Below are 14,941 nucleotides of genomic sequence, written 5' to 3'. Positions count from 1 at the left end.
TCGCCTCATTTCCATGCCAGTGCATGGTGCTCGCTAGAGAAATACAAACAAATGATCTCTCCGTATGTATCATCCAGCGGGGCATCAAAGTTACAGGCTAAGTAAGCATTGAAATAAACACCGTGGTGAAAGTCTAAACTTATTTGACACAAGGCAAATAATTTTTTATTTTGTCCTGTGTCTTCCCCCATGTTAAAAGATATAACCAATTCTTATTGGTTATATCTTTTAACATGTTTTAGTGAGCACTAGTTGCTTTAAAAATTATAATTCTGTAATCATTTAAGCGAATTTGCCTGAAATGTGGTCGAATACTCCGGTGATATACATGCATACCTATATACAGGTCTGGACGAAGATTTTAAGGGCTGACAAACTTCACTCGCGTTTACTTTTATTTCTACATACTTTTTCTTTATGTTAACTTAACAGATTCAAAATGGAGGCTAATATATATAATAGAGATTTATCAGTATTACTAATCATTGCCGTCTGATTTCAGAAAAAAATCATCTTTAGCAAGCATGCCCATTTTATTCTCGGCAATATGCATAACTGATTAGACAAGTCTTTAGTATGAGAATATGTAACCCGAGAAAGTAAACGTAATGTTTCTATTGAAAAGTTAGCATTTTTATCGCACGAAATCAGAATTTACGTACGTATATTACGTACGGATTTAGATCGGATGGTCACTTTAATTTACTTTTAGCCACATTGGCCATGGGCATTGTAAAATTATGGTAGTATCTTGCCGCGCTATTGTATGAGCCTAATAACTGACATTGATGATTCAACGAACGCGTGATTTGATCGCTAAAACAGTTTGCCTGAAGTCCGATACCCTAAAAAGTGTTAAATACAGTAAAAGTAAGCAATGCTAAGCTATAACATCGAACATAGAAGATCGTTGGCATGGTGAAACGCTGGGAGCTTTTTTTCATATGAAAAGTAAGTCCTCCTTTGCGAACTGCCATTCAATCGATTTTTCTTGCGTACGATTGGGGACCGAAATTGATTCTGTTACTACTTAATAAATTACTATTGACCTACAAACTGTTCAATGACTGGAGCGCGCAAAACGGGAACAAAATCTTATAGATGAACTCATTGTTCGCTGGCTAAGGTTTCTCATCACTGAAAAATTTAACTAGTTCCAGACCCTAGGTTGTACGTACGATGTCAGCCTAGTTTTTCTGCGGCTGCGTATCGCTCAGATGCAAAAACCGCTACTCAGTTGCTGTTATCCTCCGTACGACTCCTCGTCTACGTACCGATAGAGAGAGTCACGCCACGGAACCTCGGCAACTGGTTCAACCTCATCGCTAGTAGTGGCGTAGCTTAAGGACTATTATTGGGTCCGGCTGCCATTCGCCGTAAGTTCAAAATGCCACGATGCTAGGCGATAACCAGACTTTTAGTAGCAAGCCGACAATATTTGTTTCTGCTATTTGTTAATCTGGTGTGCGCTGTAGAGGTAGGTATTGATGCACGCAAAGTCTTACGATAACATTTTTTGTCATTTGCTCAAAATACGTCTTTAGTATTTTATTGAATGCTGATAGCTAGCGCGAAATTAACTTGTGGATCTCCTGCAAGTCAACTCTAGTTGAAACATACTTTTAATGCGGTTGTAGAAACAAAACAATATTAGTTTTCATATTGCTTAAGTCTTGCTTGTCTCTGTATAACAACCTCGTTCATACGACGGTTCGTTTTTGCTCTAGTTTATCGTAAAGGTGTATCATGGCATCAGATTAGCTGCTTAGAACACGTCCAATCTGGGTTGTAAAATGTTCGTGTTTAATCTAAGAACTCAGCTTTTCATTAATCTTTTAGTGAGCTAGAGACATTTTTTTTTACTGATTCTCTTATTTTTTTTAAATTAGAAAATCTTTACTTTTTTTGCTGGTTATGCTATTCAAGTTACTTATTACTCGAAATTAGAAATCGACACGCATGTTCAAGCTCGCGTTTTGCGCTGTGACACATGTGCGCGCTTGACTTTAAGAAAAGAATGAAGAAGAAAAGTCTAAATTGAAGATAGGTATATGAGATTACAAGTTTAGATGAAACAAGCTTTGGTGCTTTTATCTTGTCGGCGGTTCCCATCGAATATAGCAGTGTGATGAGGCAGTTTTTCAGGGTGACGAGAACTTCGGGTTCGAAGAGCAAGCGTTGTTTGAGTTAACTGGTTAGACTGATAGCCGTCCAAGGAAAAAAGACTTCAGCGAAAGCTGTTTAAAAAATCACCTCCATAATATTTTCCGGTTTTCCCGTCAAAGAAAGACGTTCTGTGTTACCTTTCAGTCTCACAATCTACGTCCAGAACTTATCTGAGTCACTCACTCGAGAGCAGGTACCCTTTACTATAAAAGATTAAGCATTTATACTTCTTCGGACAACTGGCCCATGATAGAGCACAAATGGTTATCCATTGTATCTAAACCTCGTTAAATCCGACTAACAATTAATTTCTGACATATGTTCTTGATTAGTTTTTTTTTTATCACATGACTGACTCACGCAAGCTATATGGAACCGCTGTCAAGCAAAGCTTCAGCTGTGTTTTGTTAGCGCCTGTGGACACCAAGCTGAATATTTTCAGCTTTTGTCATCAAAACGTAAAAGATGAGCCTTCCGCTTCGTCAAATTAGCAGAACTCAAAGTGGTGTAATTTTGCTGCCCTTTGAAACTCGTTGCCAAAGGTAAAATTATCAAAACTGGGACTAAATCGTTTGGCCGGGGTTAAAGACGCTTGACGGTCGTAATCAAGGTGACGCAAAACGGTCTAGGTTCGAAGCTGAGCGTATACAGCTCGACGCTTAACGCCAAGGCCAAATGTCGAACTCGATTTACATAGCATTGTCTCGCAGAGTCTCAGGAAAAAGCAATACGAAGGGGTGACAGCTTACAGCACAATATAACATTGGTCTTCATTTTATACTTTCCACTTTTGAATAATTGATTGTATCTAGCTCCCTCAGTTTCAAAAGGTCAATTTTTTACTTTAGATTGTGCCGTATCAGGGTTCATTCTAATAGCTCGAACCGCCGTGGACGTCCTGAATAGTGAGCTAATTTTGGCTAAATATATGTTCACCCATCATAACTATGTATGTCATATCAGTATATTCCTTCAAAGCCATACTGCTTCCTGAAATGAAAAAGGGTAACTCTTTTCAAGGAGCTTCGTTCACTTTAAGCAACGAAGCGTTCATTGATGCCCCATGCAGCGTTCACCGTTATAAACATCGGTAAAATGGGTAGGAAGTTTGTTCTTTTACAGCGTCGTTAATTCCCACCAGAACTAGTCATTGCTTAATGCATTTCCTGCGTAAGCTCCTCATCTTTGCCACCATTAACGTATCGGTCACTTGATTGGCTAACGCGGCTAAAAATAAATCAAGACAATATTTTATAATATGCACACGATGTCGACAAGCAAAAGAAGAGTCACTGGGTCTGCTCGCTCTCGGCGGACATGTTACCGTCGTCGATAACCGTGCCGTTAGGAAACGCTTTCCGAGATCGCTCTGACTAATACTTGCCGACAAATTAAAATGATTAGAGATGGACAAGTACCCGACGACCCGGCAGTACTTCTTCGATATTTTTGCTGTCCCGAAGCTTCATCAACGCGCCAGATGAGATTAAATCGTTTAGGTATCAACTAGCTATAACTGTGGGGTGACGCAAAAACACGCTGGGGAGCAGTCGAAATGGAAAAGCCGACCTGCCATAGATACAAGTCGACATGCCTACCTTCATACAGTACGTATAGATGAATAACTGGATTTCTAGTAAATCTAAGACACCTGTCATATTGTTAATTAACCGTGATTAAAACCGTAGTTATTCGATCTTAGCCATAAACATTTTTGAGTTTCTGTATTTAGTATTTAACTTGGGCGTATGTCTTAAACGAAGGCCTGCGTCAAAGATTCGAAGAAATATCGTATCAGCAGTTTGGATTTAGCAATTCCTGGCTTTCTTCAAGCTTTCCTTATTCAAAAAAAGGACCACTCGTATTATTTTGAATTGTTTCAATATATAACACTTTCAAATGATTTTTTCAATTATATAAATTTTTATAACGCTCTCGGTATTTTATTCTTTAGACGGCTCATTGACTCTCTAATGTTTTTGCCTGAGAAGTACTTCTGAGTTTACTAATGTGAGTACGACCGCTGCAAAATAATAACCTATTAAAGGATAGAACGATATTTTGTATCTTAACTATAGCTCTCCTTTAGATGTTGAAGGTAAAACGATTGTGATTTGACGATCGGAAAGTTTGAAGCTGCGGTAGTTTGTCATATTTGTGTTGTTGTGGCCGATTCTGATACGCACCCATCGATTGCCAAAGTCGAATTTATTTAGCCCAGCAGCTAACAATTGGTTTGGCCTGTTCAAGGAGGCCGTCTACAAATAGATCAGCAATAAACGTGTATTGCATATCATTTATATGCTGTAACACAAAGTGGTATGGATAAAGTTGGTACGTATCGCTGCTTATTTTGAGGTACGGAAAACCGTCGTAACGCTATAAGTAAGACTCGCATATGGAAAATTTTAAAGCAAATGATAGCGCGCGTTGATTTTGATTTGATTTTTATTAATAGTCCGTTTCGTGTAGATACGCTACTGTAAGCGTAGCTGAGTGTATACCTTGCATAATGGTGAGGAGAGCAGGACGTAATTTGCTGTTGTTTACCTTCAGTTATTGTTAATAGTCTGGGCGCTGGACACATCTATTTATACGGCGGTATCAAAGGTACGCTGGTTTACTTTTCAATTATCTTCTCATTTTACCGACTTCTAATTTTGCCCAAACGGCGCGCGCGTCAGTTTCTTCGCTTTCCCCTGGCCTGGACGACGGCAATGATTAAACTGCTCCCTTACGTATGTAGGCGTAAAGCCTGCGATATCGGCGTCGGCCGATTCACGTTGTCGTCAAGTTGCTTTGAGGCAGAAAACGTTGTAATCAGTATCATCAAACAGCCAAGCGGCGCCATTCTGTAAGGCGTCGCTGGTCAACAGTGACGTCACGTGAGCAGTCCTTTTGCTTCTTAAGAAAAATCTGGTGCGTGGCCAAGTGGAAGAGGACAGCAGCGAAGAGATATAACCACCGCAGGGAAATTTGATCTGATATCAGATCACTTTTTTACCTAGACTGTTTTCAGGAAACATGGTAAAGGTTTTTGGGAATCTTTTATATGAGGAGATCTGCGCAGGTCTTTTGTGGCGTTATCTGCTTGTATACAATAGGATAGATTGGGGCACCCGTATTCTATTGACGACCAAAACCATAATATTCAAATACGTATGTCGTATTGTGTGCAAGCATCGAGAGGGCTACGTTTCGATAAATTGAATTAGATTTTCTCCGGGGAGGATGGCGATTCGGGAGGCATTTTCCAAGTCTGACATACCACCCTACCTCTACACTATGCGCCTGTACATCATCGTATGTATTTTGCTTTATATTATATCGTATAGGCCGGTCACATGTTTACAATGATGTTGGCTTTTTTTTTTTTTTGATGTTTGCCATTTAGTAATTTCTGCTTGCTGAAATAGTGTAGTAAACGACATTGTGTGCCATTAGTACTTTTATCGTTATGCTCTTTACTCTTATCATGATTATTAATAAAATTTAACATGTTGCGTGTTCCGCTCAGACGCGAGGCCACCGCTGCCGGGCCAACAGCTGTCGAAGAAATCCCTTTGTTATGAGGCAACCCGTTCTTTACTACCTAGCTTGTCCTGCAAAGCCATTAGCTAAGATCATTCAATCTATTTCTCTTCATTTTTCATGGGCATTGTGCAAGTAAAGGCAGTCGTTAATATCGTTTCCGCTACGCTCGTGCGATTCTCTCCACGACCGGTTCGTGATCACGTTCACCCTCCGCCAGTCGTTGGTCGATGTTGAAAAGTTAACGTAATCTGTCTTCACACGGGCGAGTGGCACGACCGCCTCACTTCCAGCGCGCTCTGCATGCGAACATGGTCCGAGAGGGTCACTATGCCACTCGAGATGACATCAATTCAACAGGCATCACATATAAACTGGCACTGAATCATACGAAGTTAAAGCCAACTAATAATTAACTTTGTTTCATCGATCCAATTAGGCGTTGCTTTAAAAGAGACAAGCAGCTAATCCACAAGGGTAATCAGTTTGTGCATACGTATACTGATGATTTTGGCAACGCCAATATTATTTGCCACATCTCTGGATTACTCGATTCGATTTGAAGAAGAGCTGAAATGGAAACTTCTAAAAGGTACCTTCAAGCTTATTAAACCAGACAGCAACAAAGTGTGTATTCGTGAGCTCCTTTGGTGTGTTGTGTCCCGTACTACGACTTCTGGACGTACGAGTAAAAAAGTCGACTATGTTGCTAAGTTAAATAACTTATTACATACTTAGAAATATCATATTTTATATGTGTATATATATAATATGATATATATAAATACCATATTCCAAAGATAAATATATATATGTATACCCTCATCTTTTCTGTCCTGGCAAACACTTATTTAGGGGCGCATTAGAGAAAGGCTAATTTTACTTTGTGCTATATAAGGAACTCATAATATATATATATATATATATGATAATTGCATCAAATTTTCGCTCACAGATTTAAACAATATCTGTCTTGTAGGACTAACTCTATGACAGTATGGATTAACTTAAGAAAAAATCCACGAAGAAACAGCGTTCACATGCCATATATGAGTATTCCACTACAAATCACAACTTCTACATGACACAATCGGAAAGCATTTTATAAACTGTGTGAAAATGTCTCTTTTTCTTATTCCATAAAATGTGAAAAGATGTCAAATGCAAAGGTCGTAAATTCTGCTAATGAATAACTGTTCATGCTGTTCATTTGTGTCGCATTTACAAGTTACCTCCCTGGAAGCTCTTTTATTTAAGTACTGCGTGCAAAGGTCAGTAGGCAAAGATCCGTTCAAATACGGGCTAAACCGTAATCGTAAACGAGCTAGACGACACGGTTCGCGTGCTTTGAAGGTCTCCTTGTTGACTAAAGGTGTTCTATCGCGACCCTTTCTCCTCCTATGTTTACGCCAACTGATCAAAATTAACAGTCATTGACAAGAATCAGCCGATGTATGATATACAACGAATATAATAAAATATGCTGATTTAGATTTTGTTTATTAAGATCTAGGAATAAATAACGGGGGGGGGGGGGTAAATATCAATATTTACCCCCTGCTATTTATTAGATTTATATATATATATATATATATATATATATATATATATATATAGCTGGTAGAGCTTTTGTTTTCTGTTCAATCACTGAATAGCCACATCAACGCTATTTTATCTGGTGTCATATCTGTCGCCTTTTTCTAATCGCTCTATGTATACGGTTGGCTTGAAATATATAATAGAAGTTCAACATACAAATCGGTATCTCAGTCGACCATAAGCGTATTCGAGATACGGTTTCATTCGAAGTATATGACGCAAGAAAATCATTGTTTTCTGGTTTTCCAAAGTACTCTTATAATACTGTTGCCTATCAGGCCGACTTATGAGCGTGTAGCGTCCAGAGCTTCAATGATAAAATGTAGTGTACTATCCTATGAAACCTTACGAGGAGGTTCAGTAGGAGGAACCGTACGTGAGATGGTCTAGGTTCGGCGTTGAGCCCAACATACACCGTGTTCGGTGGCAGCTTAAATTCGAAACAGTTAGTCTTGATTCACACTCAGGTACATCGGGAATTACGCTGTATCTGAAAAAATTAAAGCCAGCACAATTATCTTCTTGCTTATTTCCCGTATAAGAGCTATTTAACGGGTCAATCAAATATAAACAAATCAGTGTATTTTACTGAATATGGAAGACGTTACAAGCTTAAATTCGACTCATAATTCTGCTAACCCGAGTTGAATCTACTTTTTCAGAGAAGGGCTTAGTTTATTTTATTGAGAATATAAATGTAACGTACATAAAGGGTCTACTAAGACGATAACATGTATGTTCTAGAGTCTTTGGTCCATACGCCGTCGATTACAGACAATATATGAAGATTTATCGGAAACCTTTGGAGAACGTGTCCTCTATACGATGCACACGCATTTGCTAATCGCTCACTATATCGAGTACTTGCGGGCGTACAGCTTTAATCAGTGGCTCTAAGCAGCACCCTTATTGAATCTGCAAGGGAAACGACACTTAAAATAGAATCAGTGCAAAGTACTGGTTAAAAGAAGAATGTTTTGACCCTTCAATTATGTTGTAGGATTGTGTAGCAGTGAATCGTACACAGTCAACTCTCATTATGCATGAGCATATTGTTTATACACTGCATAAGCATCTCTTGCGAAATAGACCTCTTTCGACAAGACAGTATCGAACCAGAATTATACCGAAAATCTATATATTCTCGTGCTGACTTAATACTTGGTCATAGTACCCCAACAAAGTCTAATTTCGAACAAAGCTGACACTTAAGACTAGCATGAGACTAAATGCAATTGTCGAAATAGTAGAAGTTATCGTTCGTTGAGGGGTCCATTCTAAGGTCGAGTCACCAATTTAAAGCAATAAGTTTTTATTTGACACGCGTATTGAATCCTTTATTGTACATGCGCCAATAAACCGCTTTATCGGCAAAAGTCATAAACAACAACAGATCATAATAATAGCGACAACAGCGATGACCAAAGCAAACCAGTACCATTTGTAAACGCCAAAATGTTCTCTTACCTATTTTCAGGCAAACTATTTTTTATCTATCTGCGAAAATGCCGAGACGAGAAGATATAGAGTGAAAAGCTTATTGTCACGTAATCTTTGACCTCAACATGAATATAAAACACAGAAAAGGGTTGATAAAACAATAAGTACAATATCGTTGAAAAATGTGTACAAACATAAACTTCGTGTTAATGCGTATCCAAACAACTCTCAAGCTGTGATTCACTGAGTAGGCGTCATAAACAAAACATAGGTACCTCGTCTCCAATCGACGCTGTAACTTATTCAACACTGAGCTTTTGATGTGTAAAATACAAATAAATCAAACTTTACTAGGCATATGGTGAGACTCTTTCAAACATGACAGCCTAAATACGTTTGGCGTGCCAGGTTTCTGAAAATGTCGCGTTTAAATGCCAGAACGCAACGCAACTCCGGATCGGCTGTGGGAGACTGACGGCGTGTTGCTGGCGTCACGGGCTGCAGGTTTCAAACGTTTAGATTAAGTGAGGTCATACAGACGAAACTGCTTCACTCGAACTACGTAGCTTTTCACGCCACTGTGTGTATCGGCCTCTTGTGGTTCCTATTCCCGTCTTCGATCACTTTCGTTGACTGGATACCAAAGAGTCGATAGTTATATACTTTTCCACTCTCGTTTTTCAATACTGATACAGCATCGAATATATTGTAAGATGATAACCCTTTGTTTAATATAATGCTCTATTTATTTCTATCTTGGTGCGGATTATTTGATCAAAGCTGTAAACCGTAGTGCTAACGAGCAAACCGCACAAAAGCATGTATATCGATGTTCATTTTTAACTTCAAACTTAAACATATACTTTCGTTTCAATCTAATATCGTCTGACGATCACATAATATTGCCCGATGCACACACGACATTGCGCCGATGTATAGCAACAAGCTAAAAATAAACAAATATCTATTGGCAATACTTTCATCATATGTGGAAACATCAGTTTGAACATAATTTCTATAGGACTTGAAAGGCGACATAAACCACGAAATAGCTTTCCGTGGCATTTTCCATAGACGCTTTTCTTACCAAACTAGTAAATCTACCTGCCGTCCTGCCTGCCTGTCTGTCCTTTGTTGAACTAAAGAAAGACTAATTAACGCTGACCGCTACGCCATTGAGTGCTAAACTCTTTCAAACACATGCGACCAGACACTTTGGCCCTTCTATTCAGTTCTTGCTCGCAGTTTCTTTACTGGTTGCTTTCTACTATAATAAATGCAGATAATGCATCAATCAGTTAGTTGAAGACATTCAACTAGATGGCGAGAAAGTTTGTCACTCTTGCCGTGGACGTCGAAACATCTGTCTGGACTAGCCGCTTTCTTTTGTTTAGAATAAGATCCATCGAGTCTCAAAGCGGTAGCTGCAGAAATTTACAAACGACGCTTCTTTGTTCTATTCCTGCAAAATTTTATACATGTGCGACGAGATAGGATAAAGTGCGGGCCGTATGTTTCTATCTATTTGTCAGCATCGAGTCGGTTAACTTGTCCTGGCCTTACCGAGACTTATGAACGAGAGACCTTCTCTGTCATAAATTTCTGGTGACGGTTACCACAGAGGTCCGTATTACTTTATACCTACAACTATAGCTACTCCAACTCGAAGCTAGCTCTACGAGATGGCATCGAGCCGATAGCGAACAAAAGGCTTCTAGAAGACGCGTTGTCTACTGTCCATTACCAATCTGGTGCCTCATTCCTTTATAGCCATTCACACGCGCGTCAGCCTGTCTGCAAGGGCTTTTCCTTTCTTGCCTCCTGCGGGCATTGCTGACAATCGAGATATTCGAGAGGAGGTTGAATCTGCGGGTCGCTTAACAGCGGAGCAAAGGCTAATACTACAGCTACAGCCAATGGCTACACCAATCGTATCAGCGGCGATATAATGGCCCTATCCAGCTGCGCGCAGAATTTATCGATTCATGGCTGTATTCGTGATGTCGATAAACTAGCAAACGTTATCATTAGACTACAGCTCATGTACGCGCGGGTAGAAGCGACGTAGCATGAGCTGCGACTGGCAAACAAGGCGCCATTTTCCACTTTTGGACTGCATAGTTCATCAGCTGTAACTTAAATAGCTCTCAGTGTTCGTAGCTGTCGAAGGTCATCAATCCCGCAGTGATGGCGCTGTGTCCGTCCTTTCGATGACTTGGATACTTACATTTTAATTTTATTGTTCATATCGTTTGTTTAATATAGTATCACAGATGGATGCTGAAATTGTACAGTAAATATAATCTCTAGTCATTGCATAATGGATGAGACAATGTCATTCTTTTCTACTGTTCGAAACCGTTTAGCAACTTATTGCGTAAGTCCAATATCAGTTTTAAAAAAAAACATATATTCAATGATGTATATCATATTTATGTAGGGTGTGTCTTTGTATAATTTCAGAAATGCAGGTCAGGAAATGTTTGGTGACAAAATGAACGGTTTTCAGCGCAGACCGTCGCGACCCGCAGAACATAAGAGGATGGCCTTGTTTAATGTGCAAGGCCTAGTCGTATCGACAGATACCTGCACACGAGATCAGATACGTAAGGTTATCTGGTTCAAATCTCTGGAAAAGGATATCTTCGTTGGGTCATTCCCACGAGCCGGTGAGCTTCTAATTGGCCCTCCATCGTTAAGAGCTTTCAATACATAGTCGCTTTGTTGTCAAGAGTACCCTAGCAACCTTTTTGTGCGATTCTAAAAATCTTATCGATACTATATCGATAGCGGCTCTTGAAGATCGAGAAATCGCATGGCAATCCGATTACCGGGTAGAGGTGTACAGAAGCAAAAAAAAACCCAAGCAGAAAAAAAAAAAACAGAATTGGTGCAAGAATTTTTGCGGAGATGAGGTTGGCACGTTGCGCATTAATCAATCCATAGGTGGAAGCTGGGTCCAATACATCATCTGGACGTTACTTCGTGGAACTGACAACGTTTTACCTACTTTGAAAGAAATGCGCACAAAGTACTTCCCCTGTATTGAGCAGGTGGACCCGGACTACGTGGACAAAGACCTCACAAAGGTACGCTTCGATGATCTCTCGGCCTAAACCAACTAGGTTCACAAAAGGTTCAATTCGAGGAATATGACTGGGCAGCCACACATTGACGAAACAGTCAGGTTGATCGGTGGCGTATCTGAAGGTAATAAGGGCTTGAAAGAAAATTGCTGCTATGTACCTATGCAACCCAAGACCATTCGGGTCGACACGTTTAGTTTCCATTTAGAAGCTTTATGCTACACACTACGTTAAGAAAATATCTTATTCTCGAATAACTAGCCCATACACATGCTTTTAGTTAAACTGCGAACACCTTTAAAATAGTGGACATGAACATCTAATAATTCGCTCTGTATGTAATATGTTTTCCTTTGGTTTTATTTTTAATCTTCTAAAATTGTATAGCGCAACGAAGGCCGTCTTATCCACCATCATCTTCCGAGAGCGTTCGTCCCAGCAGGAGTTCAAAAAAGCATCTATATCATCCGGAACCCATATGACGTCTGTGTGTCGTACTACTATTACCTTAAAGTCAAGTAGGTTTTAATAGACGAAGTGGTTCCTTAAGTTGACGTTACAGGTTTTCACAGACGCGTTACCCATTCGAGTTAGTTACATCAACCTTGAATTAATCGAATCAATCGAGTAAACAATTGTCATATTAGTGTCGGGCGAAACATTTGTAAAGGTTGCTCCATTGCTAGACGCCTACCGATTTTTACTCATGTTTTTGTCATGGCACCTTTACCATTATGGTTCCGTGCTACAGTCAATGTCGTTTCAGTATGTTTCTCTGTTAGCGTAATAGATTTATAATAATAAAAGTAAATGTATCTTTGTTTCAATGTCGTTGATATGAAACAGACTACGGACTTATAAAGGTTTTGCTAAGGCATTGCGACCTCTTTCAAACAAAGCGCCAGTGAGTGTCACGAATGCTCATTTGTAGTAGCTCGCCATTTGCAATACTATACGTCATAGCGGGAGGACACCCTGAGCCTTCTTCCCGAACGTCTAACCGGTTCGTCTGGAATCAATTGGACTCATGCGGCAAGGCTCCGATGTTAAACATTTTTTTTATGACCGTTGTTACATTGACTAGCCTGTATAAGTGTAGCAATGTCGTAGATGTAATTTTGTTACAAATCAAATGAAAATGTGGTGTCGTAAAGAAAGGATGATGAACGTGCTTGAAACAGCTTAACAGAGTAAACGGTAAATTTTTAAATAGTAAATTTTTCAAATTCCAATATAGTGGAACGTTTTATAGAAAAAAATGGCTCAAACATTTTATTGTAGAGGCTTTGACAACGATGCCCAAAGAGCGTTCTTACATAACTCACTCATAAACTTTCATAATCTATAATGGGAACAATAACCTTTCTAATAAACCGAATTTGTCATAATCTTTTACGATCACCGTTATATCGGATGTTGGTGATAATGATCTTCGAGCAAACCAGTAGCTCGATTTGCTCGATTCGTGAAATCAGTAAGTCGATCCGGTAAGAAAATGTCCAGTGACATGCAGATGTACTTTTCTATATGCAATCACAATTCCAGTGGAAAGTATGAAGCCGATTTCGGGGACTTCTTTGAATGCTTTTTTCGGGGTGAGGTTCCGTTTGGCGACTATTTTGACCACATTGCCAGCTGGTACGAAGCTCGAGATGAGCCTACAACTAAGATTCTCTTCTACGAACAGATGATGGATAACCCTAACCGCGCTATAGTCGAAATCGCTGACTTTATTGGCGTTTCCGTAACACCAGAACAAGTCTTGGTTAGTAATCGCATCACGTCGTTAGAGAAGCTTTGATAATCCGTGTTAGTGTTCTTGCCCATATAGCCTTCGTATGAAAAGAGAAGCTTTACGACTGGGTAATCTTGTCGCCATGGCCACTTGTAGTAACGGCACTTTCATACGCATCAGGCCTAACGCTTTGAAACCTAACCGGTTTGAAAATGATTAATGTTTTTTTTTTTTTTTTTTTTTTCTAATATTACTGCTGCAGTGGCTATACTGTACGTCAAACTAGCGACTGGACATACATCATGGCGTTATCAAATTTTTTTTATGCTTCGATTCTAGGAGATTGCGAGTCTAACGAACTTGGAATCGCTGTGCGGGATTGAAACGGAAAACGTTTCCCGGGAACACTATCGTTACGCGTATAATGGCGACTGGAAAAAAATGATGACCGAAGGCCAAAAGGTTCGCCTTGATGAACTCGTCGAACAGTTTCGATACACGGATATGTACAAAGTATGGGTTCAGTATGCCCATATCTAATTTACTGCTCGTGAGACGATGCCAGCAATAACAAGCGAATGGCAACAAAGAGACCCTGGACCATATAAACACCGTACAAGCACGCATGCTTGCCAACATTAAGATGAGGTAAAAATTGCTTGACTACAGTTGACATACGATTTATAATGAATTGAGACGACTGTGCTAAAAAAAATTATATATATATATATATATATACTCAATATACATCAGTATTAATCATTCCAGTGTTGCTAACAACGAACGCCACAATTAACTAGCTGATCGGCTAATGATTACTATAGGGAAATCTGACAAATTGTGTGTTCATTCAACATGAACACAGAAATCTAATATGTATACTACTATTTTACTGCAGAATTAACATTTAAAACACGTGTCAGTAGCCGTTCCTGGATAAGACCGCTCGCATGTCTCGCAGCACATTAAGGTACTTCAGACTGGGTCTACGATACATAACGTTCCATGTCATTGTAATAGAGGATTATGGTTAGTTACCATCTATCTATAGCGGTTTATTATGGTGTATTGTTTATTAATCTAATAAAGGTAAAATAGACCTATGAATCACAAAGGATTGCCTTTTTGCAGCCAACGTATTATAGGCAGCCTAGGGAGTCATGAACATGTTAGCATGCTAAAGACGTATTTATATAATGTTTTCCCTATTTATATTCTAGACAACAGTAGGTAGTTTTACTTATCTACGTTTTCACCTATCAAACAGATACTGTCGCAACAATATACTGACGAAAGTTCACGTCCCGTATCTAGCGTGCTGTAAGAATGATTAAGCTTTATGCTGGCCGATATGCCGACCGATAATGCTAGGATCTTTAGTGAG

The 14,941-nt window shown here is 39.4% G+C and overlaps 1 protein-coding gene and 1 long non-coding RNA gene across 5 annotated transcripts; one reads left to right on the top strand and one right to left on the bottom strand.

Annotated features, from left to right (window-relative positions):
• The first annotated feature begins 5,923 nt into the window (after window positions 1–5,923).
• LOC111248896 (sulfotransferase 1C4-like) lies at window positions 5,924–14,671 on the top strand. 4 transcript variants are annotated; one of them, XM_022801990.2, is made up of 7 exons: window positions 5,924–6,410; window positions 11,200–11,405; window positions 11,683–11,825; window positions 12,210–12,340; window positions 13,368–13,587; window positions 13,897–14,205; window positions 14,456–14,671. In XM_022801990.2, exons 1-6 carry the CDS (start codon window positions 6,202–6,204, stop codon window positions 14,095–14,097), a joined length of 1,110 nt encoding a protein of 369 aa, XP_022657725.2. In that variant the 5' UTR covers window positions 5,924–6,201; the 3' UTR covers window positions 14,098–14,205; window positions 14,456–14,671. The 4 variants fall into 4 exon arrangements, with proteins under 4 accessions (XP_022657725.2, XP_022657717.1, XP_022657734.1 ...); XM_022801982.2 differs by having other exon boundaries at window positions 5,927–6,289; XM_022801999.2 differs by lacking the exon at window positions 5,924–6,410 and adding an exon at window positions 10,748–10,933.
• LOC147758868 (uncharacterized) lies at window positions 6,903–10,591 on the bottom strand. Its single transcript, XR_015324666.1, has 2 exons — window positions 8,003–10,591; window positions 6,903–7,786 (listed from the first exon to the last, which is right to left on the bottom strand). It is a non-coding gene; the product is annotated as an uncharacterized LOC147758868 (long non-coding RNA).
• Window positions 14,672–14,941: the final 270 nt, after the last annotated feature.

The sequence above is a fragment of the Varroa destructor genome, unplaced genomic scaffold (assembly GCF_002443255.2).
Source record: "Varroa destructor unplaced genomic scaffold, Vdes_3.0 BEIS01000001.1, whole genome shotgun sequence".
NCBI classification, from domain to species: Eukaryota; Metazoa; Arthropoda; class Arachnida; order Mesostigmata; family Varroidae; genus Varroa; species Varroa destructor.
The sequence above is the reverse complement of the archived record's forward strand: the minus strand, read 5'-3'. Positions and strand labels throughout refer to the sequence as shown.

Excerpts from the sequence above, each read along its gene's own strand:
- LOC111248896 (XM_022801990.2), top strand. The coding sequence starts at position 6,202 with ATGATTTTGGCAACGCCAATATTATTTGCCACATCTCTGGATTACTCG. Across the intron at positions 11,826-12,209 it reads TGGACAAAGACCTCACAAAG|CGCAACGAAGGCCGTCTTAT; the intron begins GTACGCTTCGAT and ends AAAATTGTATAG. Across the intron at positions 13,588-13,896 it reads TAACACCAGAACAAGTCTTG|GAGATTGCGAGTCTAACGAA; the intron begins GTTAGTAATCGC and ends CTTCGATTCTAG.